General features: G+C 39.7%; 1 protein-coding gene across 13 annotated transcripts in view; it reads left to right on the plus strand.

Moving 5' to 3' along the window:
* PHF21A (PHD finger protein 21A) overlaps positions 1-23,725 on the plus strand; it is a 191,130-nt gene that overhangs the window by 147,702 nt on the left and 19,703 nt on the right. For 8 of the 13 annotated variants that reach the window (XM_077767422.1, XM_077767430.1, XM_077767423.1 and 5 more), the window contains 3 exons: positions 269-520; positions 1,694-1,783; positions 5,882-6,175. In XM_077767422.1, the coding sequence (XP_077623548.1) occupies positions 269-520; positions 1,694-1,783; positions 5,882-6,175 (636 nt within the window). The remainder of the gene's footprint in view (positions 1-268; positions 521-1,693; positions 1,784-5,881; positions 6,176-23,725) is intronic. The other 5 variants (XM_077767429.1, XM_077767433.1, XM_077767428.1 and 2 more) reach the window with 3 other exon arrangements.

Consider the following 23,725-nt stretch of genomic DNA (forward strand, 5'->3'; position numbering starts at 1 on the left):
AACCCACCCCATTCATTGTTGAAAATCCTGTGCCCATATCTGTCTGTAGTTATTACTATGAACTTGAAGCTAAATTTGAAAACTCTGGCACAAACCAGAGATTATCTTTCCCTATAGTAAGAAGCGTGCTGTGCATACCCATAAGGAATGTTCTAGTGAGGAACTTGATTATGAGAATCATCGCATTGTTTTTTTCTGGGGATTAGCAGCATATTGTTTAGTGGGGTCACACTTCAGTGTCCTAATATCTGTTCTCCATGTCTCCTAGAAGACTGTAACTACAGCTTCTATGATTACCACAAAGACACTACCTCTCGTCTTGAAAGCAGCAACTGCGACCATGCCTGCCTCTGTTGTGGGCCAGAGACCTACCATTGCTATGGTGACCGCCATCAACAGTCAGAAGGCTGTGCTCAGCACTGATGTGCAGAACACACCAGTCAACCTCCAGACGTCTAGTAAGGTCACTGGGCCTGGGGCAGAGGCTGTCCAAATTGTGGCAAAAAACACAGTCACTCTGGTAAGCCAGCAGCTGCTACTCATGTGTGCCCACATGAGAGGGTTCAGGATATGCATTTGTAGAGTATATCCATTTTATGCTCCTGCTGGATTTTTTAGTCTCCATCATTCAGCCATACCAAGTTGTCCTTTGGGGCTGACAAGGGAATGTGGCATTCCTACTGGGTGCTCAAACAACTATAGAAGTGTCCTTGACACCAAGGACCAAAACCTGAGTTCAAAGTATGACTTGACTGGTGGGGGAATGCCTTTCATAGCAGCATGCACACTGCTTCATGTATCTCTCTCCATCCTATTCACAGACCTTCCTATGAAACTGGAGTGCATACACTCTCTGGTTCTGTATTACTGATTTGGGGGAAACTCCCTGCCGAATTCCTTTAGTTCACTATCCCTTGCAATTGGCTGCACCCAGGAAGTAGGCACTTTCCAAATATCCAGGAAATTCATAGTCTCCATGTCCAAGGTCCATCAAAAAAAAGATCCCTTGAAGAAGTACTTGAACAAAAATTGTTGATGAGATTCTAGGGTAAAGCCATACAGAAATTGATGCTTTCTGAAGCTTGGGGGAAATATAACCAAATTGTGGTTTGGAAAATCCTTCCTTAGCATGGCAGCTGAGAGCTCTTGGTGGCTTTTAAATGATGACCAGTGACGAGGGAAACTAGATAGCCGTGAAGTGACGCTTCAGCACTTACCAGGAATCTTGAGAGAAGCAACTAGCTGTCTCAGCCAAATGTTGAGAGTTGGAGAATTCTCTTCAGGAACAAAGCTATTCACTGCTAGATAAAGCTCTTCTATTAGGAAAAAGCCCATTTGGCCAGGCAGCAAGTTTGATTTTACTTTGGATCCATTCTTGACTTTTAAAATATGTACATGCAAGAGTTCTTGAATGTGAACGGAAATGGTCTGAGATTGCCGAGCTGCTGTGTTTTACATGAGGCATGTAAAGAAATGAAATGGTTCATTTTGTAGGCTGAAGCATGCAGGTGGGAGAGTAAAAAAGTTTTTTTAAGGCAGAGTCAATTCAGATGGGTAATTCTACAATGAAAACTTTTAGAAAGTATTATCTGACCCAGAGAACAGTGATGCTAAAATTACTGTAAGAACATCTAAGCTTTGATGCTGAACAATTATTGTCCTCCGGTTTATTTTTTTTTTTCCCATTTTTTAGCAGGTTCAGGCAACACCTCCTCAGCCCATCAAAGTACCACAGTTTATCCCCCCTCCTCGACTCACTCCACGTCCAAACTTCCTTCCACAGGTGAGTATATCAGTGACAGGCCCGATGATGCGTTAGGTGCAACAAAAGTCCTCATGGGCCCTTTCTAAGCAGCCTGAAGTGTGCTTGTCAGCTCAGCTGTGTTCAGATCTGACTTAGCTAAAGAGTCTACCTGCTGATTTCTATGCCGTGAAGAGACTTATTTTATCACCAGGGTTTCTAGGCAGTGACCAAAAGCAGTGGCAGGGGGACGAGAAGAAAAGGCAGATTTAAGATAGCACCATTTTAAACCTTATAATGTTAACTTACTGGAAGTTTAACCAAACCTGCCTGCCAGTGGGGAAAGAATGTAATTACTACTTTTTTCCCCCCAATATGCCAAAGAGAGTAGGGAAAGAAACAGTAGCCAAACTAACCAGTAGAAACCATTTAGTTTTACTGTGGTAAGTGACGGCATTAAGCATCATACTTAAACACAAAGCCTTGCCTATAAAGGTTTTGACTAGGGGTCTATACAGGGACAGTATAGACAGGGGTCTACACAGGGAATTTTCTGCTTAGGTTCAAGCAGCTTTGCTTGCCCGTGTTCTCCTGGGCATATCCTTCTAATAATTGGACTGACCTCATCATTCTCATTGCATAATGTCAGGATTGCCCCAGTCTGGGTTTTGAGGGGACTTGGCTTGCTTAGTAGAAAGGCTAGGAGTTCCCATCTGAGGCCCTATGTTGCAGACAAAGAGAGAAGGGAAAAGAATTTTGTGGTCAGTGGCTGTAAGTGATTTCTGAATTGCCTGTGTGGTAGGGACGGGCATTGCTAATGTGAGAGAAGATGATTTCAGTCATCTGTCAGGTAAATCCTATGGCTTCTTGGCCTTTTGGCTAAGATCAGGTGTATCAGGTAAATCCTTACTTGATACCTTGGGTATCAGAAAAGGCACTATGCACTGTGGATATACCAGTTTTCAAGATAGACTGTTCTCTGCCCTCAGAGAGCTTCAGACATGTGTTCAGACAATGACAGTGTCCATTATGGGAAGTACAGGGTACTCTGACCACATCTGGGAGGGACACTCAACTCATTCTTAAGAGTTTTCTAGAAAGTTTTAGAGGAGTTGACAGTGCAAAAAACACCTAAAATCCTAGTAAAGTTAGCCTGACAAAGTTTTGGGGGAGGAACAAAAATGTCCCAGGCAGAGGGTAGAGCATATATGCAAATCCAGGATGGAGAGACACATGTAAGCTTAAGGAACCAAAGGAGATTTGGTGTGGCTGTCATGGGGGCCATGGGGCTGACTCAGGCTGGGGTAACAGGTGAAGCTGGAGTCCATTGTGCCAGATCTTGTGGCACCTTCTAGGCTATGTAGGAATTCGAGCAAAAGGCCCTGGGATAAACCCAGGAACAATGGGTATCCATGAAAGCATTTTTAAACAAATACTTGAAATGATCAGATCTTTGTTTAGAAAATTCCCTCTTGCCATTGTATGGAGAATAGATTGGAGATGATCAAGATTGTGGGCGGGAGGTATAGTTAGGACATCATCAACAATAATAATAATAGCTAATGTTTAAAGACTTCTGCTGGGTGCCCCCCTGCTGTGTTAGGCACTTTTTATGGGTTATCTATTTTCATCTTCACAATAGCCCTGTGAAAGTAGGTATTCCTTTCTTTTTTTTAGATAAGGAACCTAGGGCTTAGTCCATGTTTTCCAAACAGTGGGTCATGACCCATTAGTATGCTGTGTGAAATCAGTATAATTGTAACCAGAGTTTTTAAATAAAATCAATACAACAGAATATGAAATATTAGAGTACATAGCACCTATGTAATGTTTCATGAAATTTTTATTTTATAGAGATATAAATATATGTCTATATGTGTGTGCTGGGTACAGTATGAATGTGTTCCCTACTGTGTCTGCAGTAGCCACCACAGGCTCATCTTTGTTTCTTTTTTTAAAATTTTATTTATTTTGAGAGAGAGAGAATACATACATGGGGTAGGGGCAAAGAGAGGGAGGCAGAGAATCCCAAGCAGGTTCTACATTGTCAGTGCAGAGCCCGACACAGGGCTCAAACCCATGAACTGCGAAGTCATGGCTTGAGCGGACATCAAGAGTCAAAGTTCAGCCAACTGAGCCGCCAAGGCACCCCACACCACAGGGTCATCTTAAATTCAGCTAAATATTCAGACTCACAAGACTGTCCTGGCCCACACTTGGTACCAACCTACTTGGAACAGTATAAGACAGAAGCCAGAGCTTTACCAGCAAGACAGCAGCAGACATTTTTCTTCAGCCCATATAGCAGTCTCTGTAGCTGTCTGGTGGTAGCTGTGGTGCAGGGACATGAGACCCCCATCAGGACAGTGGTGGAGCCCACCTGGCACAACAGTCTGAGGAGGCCTCACAGGAGCCAGTGTATCTTGTAACAATTCTGTAGGCATGGCTTTCAAGGTGCCCTCAGTGTACATGCCCAGTTACAAGAGTCATCCCTCTTCATGAAGCCCAAAGCATGGTGTCCCATCAACTATTTATAATGCTCCCTGTTCAGATTCAGTTTAGCAGCGAAGGATCTTTTTTTTTTTTTTTTCACCATAAGCAATGTTGCCGGGTAACATAGTTGACATTCTTACCCTTAATCAGGTTTCCAGGGGAACAGAGCTAGAGAGTTAACTGAAGGTCAAAATTTCATGCATTAGGGGAAAGGATTTTGCCCATAGGGTCACTGTAAAGAAAATTTGAAAAATTCCGGCTTAAATCAGGTATGGTACGGAGGGTACCTGGCTAGTAAGTGGTAGGAACCAGGATTTGAACCCAGGCAAGGCTGACCTTATGTTTTTAATTGTTGCTGTTTCAGTAAGCAAAACATAAGGTAGAGTAGTGGCAGTAAAGAAGGAAGTAGACATAGTTGAGAAGGATTTAGGAAGTAGAGGTAGAGTAGGAAGCATCAAGAATAGTTCTGAAGTTATTTAGCAGGAAAGCCATTTATTAAGGTGATGGTAATAGGAGGAAGAGAGGGTTAGAGGAAGAAATTGGTGGATTTTAGACATGTTTTTAAGGATTTGATTTTTTTTTTTTTCTAGGAGAGAGAGAGACAGCGTGAGCAGGGGAGGGTCAGAGAGAGAGGGAGTCACAGACTCCGAAACAGGCTCCAGGCTCTGAGCTGGCAGTCAGCACAGAGCCCGACGCGGGGCTCGAACCCACGAACCGCGAGATCATGACCTAAGCGAAAGTCGGACACTCAACCGACTAAGCCACCCAGGCGCCCCATTAAGGATTTGATTTTTAAGTAATCTCTACACCCAAGATGGGGCTCAAACTTAGAACCCTGAGATCAAGAGTCTCATGCTCCACTGACTGAGCCAGCCAGGTTTCCTAGACATGTTGATTTTTAATTTCTGATGAGATTTCCAAGTAGAGATACATGATAGGAAGTTGAGTACATGATTCTGAAGTTCAGGAAATGTCTGGTCCTGAGATCCACAAGTGTGGATGGACGTCTTCAGTACACAGATGGTAATTGAAGACATGGGATGGGTAAAAACTCCCAGGAAGAGTGAGGAGATTGGGAAAAAAAAGAGGTCCCAGAACAAAACTCTGAGAAATACCTAATGGTTAGGATTGGGCAGAGGAAGAGGAAGTCCACAAATGTGACTTAGAGGAGGAGTGGCCGAGAACAAGGAATTAGCAAGGAACTGGGCTGAATTAAAGTCATGGATATGAAGAAACTTAGAATGTGAATTAAGTTCATTGGCTGCATTATTACCATACTGGACACAGTTCTGGGTGAGACCAGTCTCTGGATTAGGCATTTGACCTCAGCTTGAGACCAGTCTCTGAATTAGGCATTTGACCTCAGCTTGAGGCAGCAACATGGTATGGGAGGGGGAGCTAAGGTTTGGATTCAGAAGAACCATGGTGTAGGGAAGCATTTGGACACTGTTAAGAGCTGATGAGTCTTCTATAAGATTATATATCCTGATATGTATAGGATTAATAACACCAAAATGAATGTCAATAAATATTGGTACTGAATACCATTTCACATATATATTATAAAAGACCTGGCAATGTCTTAGACTTACAAGCCTTGAGAAATTTCTTGAAGTAATACAATAATTGTTCTTTCTTTCCCCATAGGTCCGACCCAAGCCTGTGGCCCAGAATAACATTCCTATTGCCCCAGCACCTCCTCCCATGCTTGCAGCTCCTCAGCTTATCCAGAGGCCTGTCATGCTGACCAAGTTCACCCCCACGACCCTCCCTACCTCCCAGAATTCCATCCATCCCGTCCGTGTCGTCAATGGGCAGACTGCAACCATAGCCAAAACGTTCCCTATGGCCCAGCTCACCAGCATTGTGATAGCTACTCCAGGGACCAGACTCGCTGGACCTCAGACTGTACAGCTTAGCAAGCCAAGCCTTGAAAAACAGGTACAGGAAGAGTGTGTGTCTGCTTTGGGCAGTGGCCTTGCCGTTGAGGCTGGGCTGTCTCTAAATACATTCTCTCAAGAACTCTTTATCTCAGGACCATTGTCAGTAACCTGTTGCTTATCATGTGATAATTTATCCATAATGCAAATGGGCCAGTCTTAACGGAAGAAAGTTGGGGTTGCTTTTCCCACCATCCCCGTACACATGGATTCCCGTGTGAGTGAGCTCCCCCTGCTGGTTCCGAAGCAGAAATTCACAGATGGGTTCTGCTGGTCTCCGTCAGGGAAGCACAGAGATAAAATGCACAGAAAATGCCTTATTAGTTTCGGCCCAATAAGAATCCAGATGAGGATATGGTAAAAGTCAGAAGGAGTAAACAAAACAGGGAAAAGGATTTCATTTGAAATATTTCCCCTGGTTATTACAGATAATGAAGAGCCAAATGAAAAAATTAAAATTTCTAAAAAGCATTTTTTAACTCTAGAGAATAGACATTTTAGCTCAAATATTGAAGCCTCTCACTTCTATTTCTAAATTCAGATTTTCTCTTAAAAATACAAGGCTAGAGAAGTACAAGTAACCTCCAAAAATACTTGAGTTCTGTGACAGAAGACTTCTAAAAACAAGGAAAAGGATTTATAGGCAGTCACCATATTCTATTTAAAGAAAGACCAGTGATGAGAAAGAAGAATTTTGCAAAGAAAAGCATCCTCTTTTAAGAAAGTTGCTTTAAAAAGTCATTGACCTGTTTCTAATTGCTTGGGCTTGAGTTCTCATTCATCTGAAAATAGTCCTCAGTGATCCTGAATCTTCTGCTTCTGGATGGCTGACCATGACTCAGAGAGGCTGGCCAGGTGGTAGAGGATGAGAGGCTCCCTGCTGCCTTGGCCTTCTTGAACAGAAGATCCTTATGCATAGAGCACCCGGCTTTGTATCCAGACAACTCATAAATGCAGCAGACCTTCCACTAAAAAGCTGGGTATTAAACATCTTGTGCTCAGAAAACACATCTGTTTTCCTGGAGAGCTTACTCAAACCCCAGAAAGTGCTTTCAGGAACATTTCATAAGTAGTTATGCCTGTTTTAGATAATAAGTTTTCAAACTTATCATCAGCAGGACTTCATTATTAAAATATGAAAGTAAAATACTGAACAGGGAAGTGTGGGTAGGGGCCTGTCTGGAGATCATTCCCCTCATGTCCTGGCTCTCAGGGAACGTGTGAGGGGCCTTAGAGTTCCAAAGAATGTGGCTTCAAAACACTCCTTTAGATTAGTAAATATTACTTTTCTTTGACCTCTTTTTTGATAAAGATACTTTTAGAAGACATTTTCAGTTTTGTTTTATTTTTACATTTTTTATTTTTTCTGATCGCATCTCAGATAATATATATTAATTATGAAAGAAAATTCTAACATTATAGAAATTAATAATGTACAAAGTGCATCCACCCCATAATGTGTGGAAAGAGTAAATTTCCCCATAATTCTAACTACTGACTCTTGAACAGTATGAACAGTTTAGATTATGAAAGCAAAAAACAAACTATATTTTGTAACTTGCCTTTTTTCATGTTAAATCTTGAGTATCTTTTCATGTTTTGACCTTGTATGTTAATAGAGCTTTTAATTTTAATTTTAATACCATAGAAAGGTTCTCAGGAATTCTTGAAAAGTTTTTAAAAAAATTCTTTCCTAGCAGTAAATTCCATGGTCTCTCTCTTTGTTGATCTAATAGAGGAATCAGTCATTGCTATTTTAGTTTAGCAGGCCACCTGCCCTAAACAGCCTTGCAGGTTAGCAAGCTCAGTCAGCAGGGGTGCTCTTTAGACCAGACTGCATTCTCAGAATCCTCTTACTTCAGATCTTTCTGCTATCCTTCTTTTCTCTTCTGTATTTTATTTCCAGTGTCACATATATAGCCATTAGGGGATCTCATAGATGGGCTAAAGAGTGAAGCAATGTAAATATGTAGCTCTAGAAGTACTACTTGGAGTCTGCTCACGGAGTTATCAGAGCCTGCATCCAGCATGCTCTGTGTGACCAGCCTAGATGGGTTCCTTTCTGCTTTCTTGTGTTTCTTTTAGGGTGGTAACATTCATTTAATAAAAATACGTTGATTACGCGCCAGCTGCTGTGCCGTAGGCGATGCCTAAGTACAAGGGTGGATAAGTGAAAGCCTGTACTCTCACAGAGCTCAGTCTGTAGTGCATTTCGAACAGGTACAGAGGCAGTGCATCCAGGGGAGGAAGCATAGCAAGTGCTGTAGTTTCAAAGGCCTCCCACCTTGGCATAGAAAAGGAAGAAGGCAGTGTCAGTTACAACAACAGAGTCTCACTTCTCCTTCCCCGGTCAGGCATTGCCAACTTCCTTCTCCAGCCCAGATAAGAGCTCCCTGTCTTGCCCTCATTAGAAGCCACATTATATTGCGGCTCTGAGAAAATGAGTGCTAGAGTTTGAAGAGCTTTGAGTCTGGAAGCACATTCTAGGCAGAAAGGTAGATGGAGCCAGACAAACTTACAGCCCCCATACTGCTGCCTTTTATGTCCCTGTCGTTCTAAGCACTCTATGAAATGGGGCTAAACACCTGTTAATGATGGAATGAACTAAAGCATTTAAAGTCCGTTCGACCGTGCCTGATGCAGTTAGTTCTCAGGAATTATGTTCATTTCTTAATCCACCACACCCACCTCTGTAACAAAAACCTCTGTGTATGTCCCCAAGGATAAGCTACTGAAAAAAAGTCCTGGGTTCCCTATGTATCTTGGATAAGAACGTACACAAGATCCTCTAAACAGGATCTAAATAGTACTTCCAAGATGAAAATATTATCCAGTGTATGTGCCTCACCTCCCACTCTTCCCTCTTAGTAAATGTGAGCCGGTAACTCTTCACCTTCCATTTTAACAACGATGCTCTAGCAGCGAAGACAGGTCAAAGTGACCAGAGATGGATTTTGCTTTGCCTCCAATCCCAATGTATTTATCCTCAATTGGTGAAACTACTGAGACATTTATTTATTTCCAGGTGACTAACTTTGATTATTCATGCAGCCAAGTCTCAGAAGGTGAATTTGGAGTTCAGGGTATAAATGGTTAACTTAATTGTAATCTTGTTCAGAGTGTTTGATTTCTACCTTTATAATACCAAATAGAACAGGATTTTGAAATTCAAATAGTCATAAATGTGAAGCAGTAAATACAAATGAGTAAACAGGCTGGAAGTAAACATATGGACTTTTATTTTTCAGTTTTCAGTGGGAGCATGAGTACAAGAGATATCCCACTTTTTTTCTTAGTTTCTCTTTGAAATAGTAAGGCAAGCATGATAAAATTTAAATTTGGCCTTGGTGTCCAGAAGACCATAGAACGTGGAAGAGACTGTAGTAAACAGGAAAGTAATACCATCTCAAAAAGCAACTACTTCTTGATAATAGCCAGTTTTTATCCTATGGAAATTTTTCCAAGAAAGGCCAGAAGTCCAGATATTGTGAGAAGTCACCTAGTTTTAAAAATACTGAGGGTCACCTGGGTGGCTTAGTCGGTTAAGCATCAGACTTCAGCTCAGGTCATGATCTCACAGTTTGTGAGTTGGAGCCCCGCATTGGCCTCTGTGCTGACAGCTCGGAGCCTGGAGCCTGTTTCAGATTCTGGGTCTCCCTCTCTTTCCGCCCCTCCCCCACTGTGCTCTGTCAAAAATAAATGTAAAAAAAAAATTAGAAAAATAAATAATAAAAATACTGATAATTGTTTAAACATTGTGTAAGCAAAAAATAACATCTTCAGAGCAACCTTGCCTCTGAATAATAGTTTGTAGTCTCTGATAGAGACTAGACTTTTAGCTTACTCCATTTCTTGTTGTTTTTTTTTTTGTTTACCCAATTTTTTTTTAACTGAGGTGAAATTCACACCACATAAAATTAACCATGTTGACATGAACAATTCAGTGGCATTTAGTACATCCACAGCGTTGTGCAGCCACCACCTCTGTCTAGTTCCAAAACCGTTTTATTACCCTAAAATAAAACCCAGTATCTATTGAGTAGTTACTCTCCATTCATTCGTCTCTCTGCCACTGGCAGCCACCAATCTGCCTTTTTGTCTCTATAGATTTACCTATTCTGGGTATTTCATTTGGATGGAATCATATAATATGTGACCTTTGGTGTCTGGCTTCTTTCAGTTAGCATAGTGTTTTCCAGATTCATCCACACTATAACATGTATCAGGACTTCATTTCTTTTTAATGGCTGAATAGTAGTCCATAGTATGTATATACCATAACTTGTTTATCCATTCATCCATTGATGGACATTTGGGTTATTTCTACCTTTTGGCTATTGGGAATGGCACTACTGTGAATATTCTTGTACAGACATTTGTTTGAATACCTCCTTTCCATTCTTTGGGGGTACATACACACCTAAGAGTAGAATTATTGGATCATGTGACAATTCTGTGTTTAACTTTTTGAGGAACTGCCAGACTGTTTCCACAGCAACTGAATCATTTTCCATTCCCACCAGGGTGTGTAAGCATGCTGTTTTTTCCATATCCTTGGGAATACTTACTATTTTCCCTCTGTAAAAAATATAGCCATCCTAGTGGGTATGAAGTGGTATTGCATTGTGAGTTTGATTTGCATTTCATTAATGATTCATGTTGTTGGACATCTTTCATGTGCTTTTTGGCCATTTGTATATTTTCTTTAGAGAAATATCCAAGTTCTTTGCCAGTTTCTATATTGGGTTGTTTGTCTTTTTGTTGTTGAGTTGTAAAAGTTCTTTGAATAATCTGGATACTAGATTCTTATCAGGTACATGATTTGCAGGTATTTTCTTCCATTCTGTAGGTTGCTTTTCACTTTTTATTTTCTGGAAGCCTGTGTTTTCTTCATTTATGGATAATGTACTTTGATACACAAAACATTTTAATTTTGATGAAGTCCAGTTTATCTGTTTTTTCCTTTTGTTGCTTGTGTTTTTGGTGTCCTATCTAGGAATCCATGGTGACATCTAAGATAATGAAGATTTACCCCTAATTTTTCTTCTAAGAAGTTGTATGGTTTTAGCTCTTATATTTAGGTTAGTAGTTCATTTTGACTTAATTTTTATATATAGTGAGAGATAAGGGTCCAACTTAATTCTTTCGCATGTGGGTATTCAATTGTCCCACTACCATTTGCTGAAGATACTATTCTCTCCCCATTTGAATAATCATGGCACCATTGTTGAAAACCAATTGGCGATGGATGTATGAATTTATTTCTGGACTCTCCATCCTGTCCTTTTGGTCCGTAGCTCTGTCTTTGTGCCAGTACCTACCACACTGTCTTAATTACTGTAATTTGGTAGTAAGTTTTGACATTGGGAAGTGTGAGTCCACCAACGTTTTTCTTTTTCATTATTGTTTTGGCTATTCAGGGTTGCTTGCAATTCCTGCATGATTTTGAGAATTGGCTTTTCCAATTCTTCTGCCAAGAAAAAGCTATTGAAATTTTCAATTCTTGAACATGGATGTCTTTCCATTTATTTAGCTTTGTGTCTTTCAGCAGTGCTTTATAGTTTGCAGTGTACAAGTCTTTTGTGTCCTTAGTTAAATTTATTCCTAGCTATTTTATTCTTTTGGATGCTATTATAAATCTAATTGTTTTCTTAATTTCCTATTATAATTGTTCATTACTGTTATGTAGAAATACAGCTAATTTTTGCATTTATCTTGTACCTTGCAACTTTGCTGAATTTATTAGCTCTAGTAGTTGTTTTGTGGATTCTTTGGAATTTCTATATGTAAGATCATATCCTCTGCAAATAGAGATAGATTTACATCATCCTTTTCAATTTGGATGCCTTTTATGCCTCTCCTTTCCTAATTTCTCTGACTAGAGCTTGCACCATGATGTTAAATAACCGTGTGAAAGTGGGCATACTTTTCTTGTTCTGGTCTCAGAGCAAAAGCTTTCAGTCTTCCACCGTGGAGTGTGATGTTAGCTGTGGTTTCACATAAATACCCTATATTTATAAAGTTGAGGAAGTTTCCTTGTCTTCCTAGCTTTCTGAGTGTTTTATCATGAATGAGTGTTGGATTTTGACAGTGCTTTTTTCTACGTTTATTGAGATGATCATGTGTTGGGGAAGTTGCCCTCATTTATTAATGTGATGTATTTGGTTTTCTTGTATCTTTTGTTCCTGGGATAAGTTCTACTTTGTCATGGTGTATCTTTTGAATATGCTGTGAGATTCAGTTTGCTAGTATTTTATTAAAAATTTTTCACTAGGTAGCTCAGTCGGTTAAGCCTACATAGCTCAGTTGGTTAAGTGTCTGACTCTTGATTTATGCTCAGGTCATCATCTCACAGTTTGTGCGATTGAGCCCTGTGTCAGGCTGTGTGCTGATTGTGTGGAGCCTGCTTAGGATTCTCTCTCTCCACCCCCCCGCGCCTCCCTTACTTGCATCCTCTCTCTCTCAAAATAGATAAGTTTTTTAAAAAATTAAAAGAATGTTTCACTATATTCATAAGGGACATTGGTCTGTAATTTTCTATTTTTGTGGTGTCTTTGTGTGGCTTTAATATCAGGGTAGGGCTGGCTTCATAGAACAAGTTAGGAAATGTTTTCCTCTTCTACTTTTTAGAAGAGTTTGAGAAGGACCAGTGTTAGTTCTCTAAATGTTTGGTAGAATTCACCAGTGAGGCTCTCTGGTTCTGAACTTTTCTTTTTGGAGAGGATTTTCATTACTGTTTCAGTTTCTTTAGCTGTAATGGGTCTGTTGAGATTTTCCAGTGCTTGAGTCAGTTTTCATAATTTTTATATTTATAGGAATTTGTCTATATTATTTAATTTGGTGATTCTTCATTGTACTCTCTTCAAATCCTTTTTATTTCTGTAAGATAGGTAGTAATGTTCCCACCTCCGTTTATGAGTTTTTTTATTTCTGTCTTCTCTTTTTTTTCTTAGTCTAACTAAAGATTTCTCAATTTTGTTGATCTCTTCAAGGACTAAACTTTTGGGGCGCCTGGGTGGATCAGTCAGTTGAGTATCCGACTGCAATTCAGGCCATGATCTCAGGATTTGTAAGTTCAAGCCCTGCGTTGGGCTCACTGCTGTCGGCATAGAGCCTGCTTCAGATCCTCTGTCCCTCCCCAACTCGCTCTCATACTCTCTCTCTCAAAAAGAAAAAAAAAGAAAAATAATAAACTTTTGATTTCATTAATTCTATTGTTCTTCTGTTCTCTATTTCATTTATTTCCACTATAACTTTTATTATTTTCTTCCTTCTGCCAGCTTTGGATTTAGTTCTTCTTTTTCTGGTTCCTTAAGGGTTTTGTTTAGTTCTTTAACATTTAAAGTTAGGTTATTGGTTTGAGATCTTATTTTTTAATGTAAACTTTAGTTAAAACTGTAAATTTCCTCCCAAGCACTGCTTTCACTGTATCACATCAGTTTGGGTATATTGTGTTTTCATTTTCATTCCTCTCAAAATATTTTCTAATTTTCCTGGTGATTCCTTCTTTGACCCACTGGTTATATAAGAGTGTGTTGTTTAATTTCCACGTTTTTAAGTTTTCTAGTTTTCCTTTATTATTGATTTCCAGCTTTCTCTTGTGGTCAGAGAAAATACTTTGTATGTTAAGTCTTCTGAAACTTATTAGGATTTGTTTTGTGGCCTAGAACATGATTTGTTCTAGAGAATGTGTTATGTATACTTGAGACGAATGTGTATTCTGTTGTTGTTGAGTGGACCGTTCTTTACATATGTTAAACCTTGTTGGTTTATCGTGTTCAAGTCCTCCATTTCCTTATTATTCTTTTATCTACATGTTCTTTTTTTTTCTTTTCCTTTCCCTTCCCTTCCCTCCCCTCCTCTCTTTTTTCTTCCTCCCTCCTTCACTCCCTCCCCCCTTCCACCCTTCCTTCCTTCCTTCCTAAAAGAGTTTTAAGTAATTTCTACACCCAGCATGGGGCTTAAACTCATAATCCTGAGATCAAGAGTTTCATGTTCTACCAACTGAGCCAGCCAGGTGCCCCTTCTTTCCATCCTTTAAAGTGAAGTATTAAAGTCTCCAATTATTATTATAGAACTATTGTATTTCTTCATTCAGTTCTGCCAATATTTGCTTCATATTTTAATACTCTGGTTCATATATATTTAAAATTTGTCATATGTTCTTGATGAATTGACCCTTTTATAAATATATAAAGACCTTCTTTGTCTCCTGTAACAGTTTTTGACTTAAGGCAAATTTTGTCTGCAATTAGTATAGCCATCCGTGTACTCTGTTGGTTACTGTTTGCATGAAATATCTTTTTTCATCCCTTGACTTCCAACCTTTTTGTATCTTTGGCTCTAAAATGAGTCTATTATAGACAGCATATTTTTTGGATCATGTTTTTTTAACCATTCTGCCACTCTCTGTCTTTTAATTGGTGGGTTGAACCCAGTTACATTTAAAGTGACTGCTGATAGGAAATGCCATTTTGCTATTTGTTTTCTACATGTCTTATGTCTTCTTTATTCCTCAGTTACTCCAATACTGCCTCTTTTTGTGTTTGATTTTTCTTTCTAGTGCATACTTTTGATGCCCTCATTTCCTTTTTGGTATATATTTTAGTTATTTTCTCAGTGGTTACCATGGGGATTTCAGTTAACATTCATAAATCTTTTAACAGTGCAGTTTGAATTGATACCAGCTTAGCTGTAACAGTATACAAAAACTCTGTTCCTGTACAGCTCTACCCCTCCTTTCTGTTGTCACAAATTACTTCTTTGTACATTGGATGCCCACTAATATAGATTTATAATTATTGTTTTATGCGTTTCTCTTCTAACTCATACAGAAAACAAAAAGAGAAGTTACAGATCAAAGAGACAATGATACTGGATTCTGTTTTTACCTGTGTAGTTACCTTTACTGGAATTCTTATTTCTTTGTATGACTTTAAGTTACTATTTAGTGTCTTTTTACTTCAGCCTGATAAACTCCCTTTAGCATTTCTTTTAGGGCAGATCTACTAGCAATGAACTTGCTTAGCTTTTTGCAGGATATAGCATTCTTGGTTGATAGTGATTTTCTTTCAGTTATGTAATCCCCCTGCTCCTGGCCTCTGGTTTCTGGGGAGAAGTTGGCTGTAAACCATATTGAGGACCTTTTCTGTGTGATGCATCACTTCTGCCTTGCTGCTTTCAAGATTCTGTCTTTGAGGTCTTTTGACAGTGTGACTACCATGGGTCTCCCTGAATATTTATTTATTATAATCTTTTTAATGGCAACACAAATTTTATTTTTTGTTTTATTTTTAAATTTTTAATTATTTTATTTTTTTAAGCTTTTAATTCCAGCTAGTTAACATACAGTGCTATATTAGATTTAGGGGTATAGTATAGTGAGTCAGCAGTTCTATATCACCTGTTGCTCATCACAACAAGAACACTCCTTAACCCCGTTCACCTATTTCACCCATTCCCCCGCCTACCTCCCCTCTAGGATTCATCAGTTTGTTCTCTATGATTAAGAGTCTGGTTCTTCATTTGTCTTCCCCCCCCCTTTGCTCATTTGCATTGTTTCTTAAATGCCACATATGAGTGAAATCATATGGTATTTGTCTTTCTTTAACTTATTTTGCTTAGCATTGTATTCTCTAGATCCATACATGTCATTGAAAATGGCAAGATTTGGAGCGCCTGGGTGGCTCAGTAGGTTGAGTGTCCTACTTCAGCCCAGGTCATGATCTCATGGTTTGTGAGTTTAAGCCTCATGTCAGACTCTGTGCTGACAGCTCGGAGCCTGGAACCTCCTTCGGATTCTGTGCCTCCCTGTCTCTCTGCCCATCCCCAGCTCACGCTCGCTCTCTTTCTCTCTCTGTCAAAAATAAAATAAAAGCTTCAAAAAATTTAAAAAAAAAAAACGGCAAGATTTTATTCTTTCTTCTGGCTAAATGATATTCCATTATCTCTCTGTGTGTTTGTGTGTCTTTATCCCCTTATCCAACAGAGAAGGGTGCATATATCCCTTTGAATTAGTATTTTTGTGTTCTTTGGGACAATACATTGCTGGAATGTAGGGTAATTCTGTTTTTTTTTCTAAAAATTTTTTGGTGTTTATGTATTTTGGGTTTACCAGTTCATTCTTTTTTTTTTTCTTTCATAGTTTATTGTCAAGTTGGATTCCATATAACACCCAGTGCTCATCCCAACAAGTGTCCTCCTCTATGCCCATCATCCCCTTTCCTCTCTCCCCCCGCCCCCCCCAGTCAGCCCTCAGTTTGTTCTCAGTATATTTTTAACTTTGAGGAACCTCCATACTGTTATCCAGAGCAACCGCACCAGTTTGCATTCCCTCCAAAAGTGAAAGAGGATTCCTTTTACTCCACATCTTCACCAACACCTGTTGTTTCTTGTGTTACTGATTTTAGCCTTTCTGATAGCTGTGAGGAGATATCTCATTGTACTTTTGATTTGTATTTCCCCAATGTTAAGTGATAATGAACATCATTTCATGTATGTGTTGGCCATCTGGATGTCGTCTTTAGAGAAATGTCTGTTCATGTCTTCTGCCCATTTTTTCATTCGATTAGTGTTTGGATGTTGACTTTTATAAGTACTTTATATATTTCGGATACTACCCCTTGATCAGATATGTCATTTGCAAATAGTGGAAGTTTTACTTCTTCTTTATCAATTTGGATGACTTTTATTACTTTTTGTTGTCTGATTGCTGTGGCTAGGGTTTCCAGTACTGTGTTGAATAAAAGTGGTGAGAGGGCACATCCTTGTCTTGTTCCTGACCTTGGGGGAAAAGCTCTCAGTTTTTCCCCATTGAGGATGATATTAGATATGGCTTTTATTATGTTGAGATATGTTCCCTCTAAACCTACTTTGTTGAGGGTTTTTATCATGAATGGATGTTGTACTTTGTCAAATGCTTTCTCTGCGTCTTCTAAAATGATCTTATGGTTCTTACCCTTTCTGTTATTGATGTGATGTATTACATTGATTGGTTTGTGAATATTGAACTACTCTTGCAACCTAGGAATAAATCCCACTTGGTTGTAGTGAGTAATTTTTTTAAAAGTATTGTTGAATTCATTTTGCTATTATTTTGTTGAGGATTTTTGCATCTAATTTCACCACAGATATTTGGCCTTTAGTTCTCTTTTTTAGTGGTATCTTTATCCAGTTTTGCTATCAGGATAATGCTGGCCTCATAAAATTAATTTGGAAGTATTCTTTCCTTTTCTGTTTTTTTGAATAGTTTGAGAAGAAGAGGTATTAATAATTCATTAAATGTTTGATAGAATTCACCCATGAAGCCCGTCTGGTCCTGGACTTTTGTATATTGGGAGTTTTTTTATTACTGATTAAATTTCTTTGCTGGTTTTGTCTGTTCAAATTTTCTATTCCTGTTTCGGTTTTGGTAGTTTATATGTTTCTAGGAATTTATCCATTTCTTCTAGGTTGTCCAGTTTGTTGGCATATAGCTTTCCACAATATTCTCTTATAATTGTTTGTATTTCTGTGTTGTTGGTGGTTATTTATCCTCTCTCATTTTTTATTTTATTTTTTTGGGTCCTTTCTTTTTCTCAGTAAGTGGTTAAGGGTTTATCAATTTCATTGATTTTTTTTTTCAAAGAACCAGCTTCTGGTATCATTCTGTTCTATTGTTTTTTATAGTTTCTATATTATTTATATCTGCTTAATCTATATTATTTCCTTCTGCTGGTTTTAGGTTTTTTCTGTCTTTCTTTTTCTAGCTCCTTTAGGTGTAACGTTGGGTTGTTCATTTGAGATTTTTCTTGCTTCTTGAGGTAGGCCTGTATTGCTGTAAATTTTCCTCTTAGAACCTGTTTTGCTACATCCCAGAGGTTTGGCACCATTGAGTTTTCATTTTCATTTGTTTCCATGTACTCTTTTGTTTCTTCCTTTATTTTCTGGTTAACTTATTAATTGTTTAGTAGTATGTTATTTAACTTCCAGGTATTTGTGGTCTTCCCAGATTTTTTCTTGTGGTTAACTTATAGTTTCATAAAGTTGTGGTCAGACAAGATGCATTATGTCTTTGATCTTTTTGAATTTGTTGAAGCTTTTTTTGTGGGCTAATATGTGGCCATTCTGGGGAATGTGTGTACTTTCAAGTGTGCACTTGAAAAGAGTGTGTATTCTGCTGTTTTAAGATTTAAGATATCTGTTAAATCCATCTGTTCTGGCATGTCATTCAATCATCCTTGTTGATTTCTGTTTGGATGATCTGTCCATCACTGTAAGTGGGGTGTGAAAGTCCCCTTCTATTATTGTATTATTATTGATTAGTTCCTTTATGTTTGTTACTGTTTTATATATTTGGGTGCTTCTCTGTTGGGTGCATAAATATTTACAGTTGTTACATGTTCTTGTTGGATAGTACCCTTTTATTATATAGTGTCCTTCTTTGTCTCTTGTTACAGTGTTTATTTTAAAAATCTATTTTAGGGGCACCTAGGTGGCTCAGTCAGTTAAGCGTCCAACTCTTGGTTTGGGCTCAGGTCATGATCTTGCGGTTCATGTGTTTGAGCCCACATCAAGCTCCACTCTGACAGTGCAGAGCCTTCTTGGGATTCTCTCTCTCTCTCCTTCTCTCTCTGCCCCTCCTTCACCCGCCTCTCTCAAAGTGCATAAGTAAACTTCAAAAAAAAAATCTACTTGATTGATATAAATATTATTACTCTGGCTTTCTTTTGATGTCCATTTCATTTGCATGATAGATGTTTCTCCATACCCTCACTTTCCATCTGTAGGTGTCTTTAGGTCTAAAGTGAGTCTCTCATAGACAGCATATAGATGGGCCTTGTTTTTTGTTTTGTTTTTTTTAATTTTTTTTTTAACGTTTTATTTATTTCTAGGAGAGAGGGAGAGAGACAGCGTGAGCAGGGGAGGGTCAGAGAGAGAGGGAGTCACAGACTGAAACAGGCTCCAGGCTCTAAGCTGGCAGTCAGCACAGAGCCCGACGCGGGGCTCGAACCCACGTGACCTAAGCGAAAGTCGGACGCTTAACTGACTAAGCCACCCAGGCGCCCCAGATGGGCCTTGTTTTTTAAAATCCACTCTGTCACCCTGTGTCTTTTGATTGGAGTATTTACTCCATTTATATTCAAAGTAATTATTGATAGATATTTATTGCCATTTTATTACCTGTCTTGTGGTTGTTTCTGAAGATTTTCTCTGATCCCCTCTTGTCTGTCTTTTGCTGATTTTCTTTAGTGATATATTTGGATTTCTTTCTCTTTATTCTTTGCATATTTATTCATAGTATTTAATATATGGTTACCACTAGAGTTGTATATAACCTCTTCTGCATATAGAAGTCTGTATTAAGGTGATGATTGTTTAGGTTTGAACCCATTTTTTTCTCCTCTCCTTCCCACATATAACATAATATATGTTATTATATTTTACATCCCTTTTTTTGTGAGTTCCTGGACTGATTTTTTTATAGAAATATTCACTTTTACTTCTTTTATGTTTCTTACCTCTATACTGTCACTTTTGGTCTCCTGCTCAGAAAGTCCCTTTAATATTTCTTGCAGGGCTGGTTTAGTGGTCATGAACTCCTTTAGTTTTTGTTTTTCTGGGAAACTCTTTATCTCTCTTTCCATTCTGAATTATAACCTTGCTGGATAGAGTATTTTTGGCTGTATAATTTTCCCATTCAGTACTTTGAATATATCCTGCCACTCCATTCTGGCTTGCAAAATTTCTGTGGAAAATCTCCTGCTAGCCTTATGGGTTTTCCTTTGTAAGTTACTGACTTCTTTTGTCTTCCTGCTCTTAAAATCTTTTCGTCTCACTATTTTTTGCCAATTTAAATATAATGTGTCTCTGTTTGGGCCTGCTTTTGTTGATTTTGATGGGAGGTCTCTGTGCCTCCTGGATCTGGATATTGGTTTCTTTCCCCAGATTAGAGATGTTTTCAATTTTTTTCTTCAAATAAGTTTTCTGCCCCCCCCCCCATTTTTTCCTCTTCTTTTTCTGGGACTCCTATATTACAAATATTACTATATTTGATGGAGTCACTGAGTTCCCTAAATGTATTCTCATTTTGCATAAATCTTCTTTCTTTTGTTCAGCTTGATTATTTTCTATTACTCTGTGTTCTAGGTCATTAATTCATTCTTCTGCTTCTTCCAGCCTGCTGTTCATTCCATCAAACCTACTTTTCATTTCATTTACTAAGGTTTTATCTCTGCTATGTTAATCCTTATCTCTGTGTTAAGGGTCTCACTCATATCTTCCACTCTTTTCTGAAGTTTAGTGACTGTTCTTAGGATTATTGCTTTAAATTCTGTGTCAACATGTTATTTATATCTGTTTTGCTTATATCTCTGACCATGGCCTTGTCTTGTTGTTTCATTTGGGATAGATAAATGTCTCTATCTCCTCACTTTGTCTGCCTCTGTTTCTGTTTCTGTGTGGTAAGAAAGTCAGCTGTGTCTTCTGCGCATGAAGATAGTGACTTTATGAAGAGGTCTGGGAGTTCCTTGCAGTGCAGTGTCCCTTGTTCACCAGAACCTGGCACTTCAGGAGAATATCTTGTGTGTTGCTTATGCCCTGCTGTTGTGTCTGAGTCACTGTTCCTTTCAGTGCAGTGGTTTGTACTGACTCTCTGCCTGTTGTGGGCTGTACTTGCTCTCTGTGGTGTTAGCAGAATCCAGGCAGGCCATGTCTGAGGGGTCGTGCCCGCTGGGGAACTTGTGAAGGGGATGGTAGTGTTAGCACAGTTTGCACTGGGCCAATAGTCCTATGGGGAATCTCCCAAAATGCTGTGGGCACTGCATGCCAGGCTGGCCAGGGGAGTGAGGTGGGCACAGCTGGGCCTGGTGCACTGTGGCAGCTGAGCATTCAGTGGCGGGGCGGCATGTGCACACTAACAAAATTTGTGCTGAGCCCAAGGCCAATCCTAGCAGGCTTAGAGTGGGTGAGTCCTCTGGAGAGCTCATGGGTGTGGTGCCACTGCCAGCTGGTTAGGTAGCAAGGGTCTATGCAGTGCTGCCTCCCACAATTCTGTGTTTATGCTGTGGGTTGCAGGGGTGGGACGTGGGGAGGGTGGTGGTGGGGAATGGTCTCTGCCAGCTCACTCGTTTTCAGAGAAGTCCCCCAGCACGCTTCAAAATCAGTGTGAACGGATCTGTCTCTCATATGTCCCCAGTGTTGTGTTGTGCAAATTGCCATCTTTATGTTACCTCTTGGCTCAGGCTGCTGCCTCTTTAAGGGTGGCTACCGGCTTTCACTGACCCTCACCCTGGCTCACCCAGTGTTGAGTCAGCTGACTTTTAAAGCTACAGGCTTCAAGTCGCACTGGTTTTAAAACTCATGGAATTCAGCCCTGTTTTTAAAGCCAGACATTATGGGGATCAGTCTTCCACATGTGAGCTCCCTGGTACAAGGGCCCATTTCTCTCCCTCTCCACACACACAGCTCCCTCCCTCCTGCCAGCAGCCTGCCTTTGCCTTTCTGACCTTCCTAACCTTCAGATGCAGCTTCTTTATATTTAGTTGTAGAATTTATTGTTCCAGTCTTCAGATTGCATTCCGGTTTACTGACTTGGATGTAGTTGAAGTCTGGTTGTAAATGTGGGGACGGGGAGAACTCAGGGGCCTCCTCCTCGGCCATCTTCCCACAGTCTGTGAATGCCCCTGAGTTTGTTCTACACAGATGTCACTGAGTTTCTCAGATGCATGGACTCCTGTCTTTCATCCAACGTGGGATGTTCTGAGCTATTAATCCTTCAGGTATTATCTCTGCTGCTCTCTCTCTGCTTGTCCTGTCCCCTGGGAGTCTATAATGCATATTTTAATGATGTCCCATGGGTCCCTTAGGCTCTGTTCATTCTTCTTCATGTTTTTCCTTTCTGTTCCTCAGACTGGATAGTTTTAGTGCCCTGTCTTGAACTTCACTGATTCTTTCTTTAGCCTGAACCTTTCTGGAAATTTTTTTCATTTCAGCTTTTATACTTTTCAGCCACAGAGTTTCTCTTTGGTTCCTTTTAATAATTTCTATTTCTTTATTGGTAGTGTCCCCTTTTTTGTGTGTGAGAAAAATTGTTCTCCTGGTTTCTTTCAGTTCTTTGTGTATGGTTTCCCTTGGCTCTTTGAACATATTTAAGACACTTAATACGTTTTTCTCCAGAGAGTCCAATGTCTGGGCTTCCTTAAGGCCAGTTTCTGGGTTTTTTTTTTTCCTACAAATGGGCCATACCTTCCTGTTTCTTTGTATGCCTTCCAATTTTTTGTCGAAAACTCTTCATTCTGAAATTACAATGTGAGAACTCTGGGAATTAGAGTCTTCTCCCACCCCAGGGTTTGCTGTTATTGATTGTTGAGACTGCAGTTATCTGTTTAGTGCCTTTGCCAAACTGTTTTTGCAAAAACTGTATTTCTTGTCATGTATAGTCACTGAGCTCTCTGTTCTGTTGTCTCAGTGGTCAGCTAGTGACCTGACAGATTTTCTTAAACCACTGAAGCCAAAATGACAAAATTAAAAAATAAAAAAGAAATAAAAACAATAATAATAGCAACTAAGTTTTAAGAAACACACAAAACAACTTTCCTGGTCTTTGCAGCTTGGCTCTGAGCAGGGGTACTTACTTCCTCAGTGCTAAGCCCAGCCATCTGGAACTCTGCCTTAGACTGCACCTCTTCCCTGGACACAGCTCAGGGATCAGCCAGCACTGCAAACCTAGGGTTCTCTCACATCTTTCCTGAGCGTGCATGTAGCCCTGGGGATGTGCAGTACATTCTGGATTCCCCGGTATATGCGACAGCCCTTCAAAGCCATTAGTCTTCCAAGAATCTTCTTCCTCAGCCTCCTCTTTCCCAGGCCTTTGGGTCTGTCCAGTGTCCATCCACCATCCCTTACACCAGGTGACTGTGGGTAACATGTATCCTTAGATGCTTTCATCAGATGCCACCTCAAAAGTCACTTCAGCCTAAGGTGGGCAAAACAAAGGTCTGCCTTTGTACCGGTCCTCAGGGAACCACCACACAGGTCAGAACGCACAACCACACGTTTTTGAGAATGAGGTCCGTATTGTTTTCCTTGCCACCCGCGGGCCACGCTAGGGACACAGGATGCCGTCCGCCAAGCCCTCTGCCTAAGCTGTGGAATGGGGATTTGTAGGTAGGTAAGGAAAAATGCTTTCATAGTGAAATTTAGCAGTTTCTTTCTTTAGTAAGTGTCCCCCTGGTTGCTATAAGGTTTTTATTAGATTCTAGAATTCTAAACAGTGGATTCTGTTTTTGCCAGCTTAATGATTGCCTCAGTGGAAGGACTAATTCTTAGAGCTCCCTGTTCTGCCGTTTCTGTCACTCCCCCAACCCTAATGTTTTTGGTTTGCTTTAAGCAGCTTAAAGCAACAAATATTTATTATCCCGTATAGCTTGTGAGGGTCAGGAACCAGCTTGCCTCTTAGCTGGGTGGTTCTGCCTCAAGGTCCCTCACAAGTTTGCATCCGAACTAGTAAGCCAGGGCTGTAGTCCTCTCAAGGCCCCACTGGGGCTGGATAATCCACTTCCTAGCTCAGTCA

Source organism: Crocuta crocuta, unplaced genomic scaffold (genome assembly GCF_008692635.1).
Source record: "Crocuta crocuta isolate KB4526 unplaced genomic scaffold, BGI_CrCroc_1.0 scaffold330, whole genome shotgun sequence".
In the NCBI taxonomy this organism is placed as follows: Eukaryota; Metazoa; Chordata; class Mammalia; order Carnivora; family Hyaenidae; genus Crocuta; species Crocuta crocuta.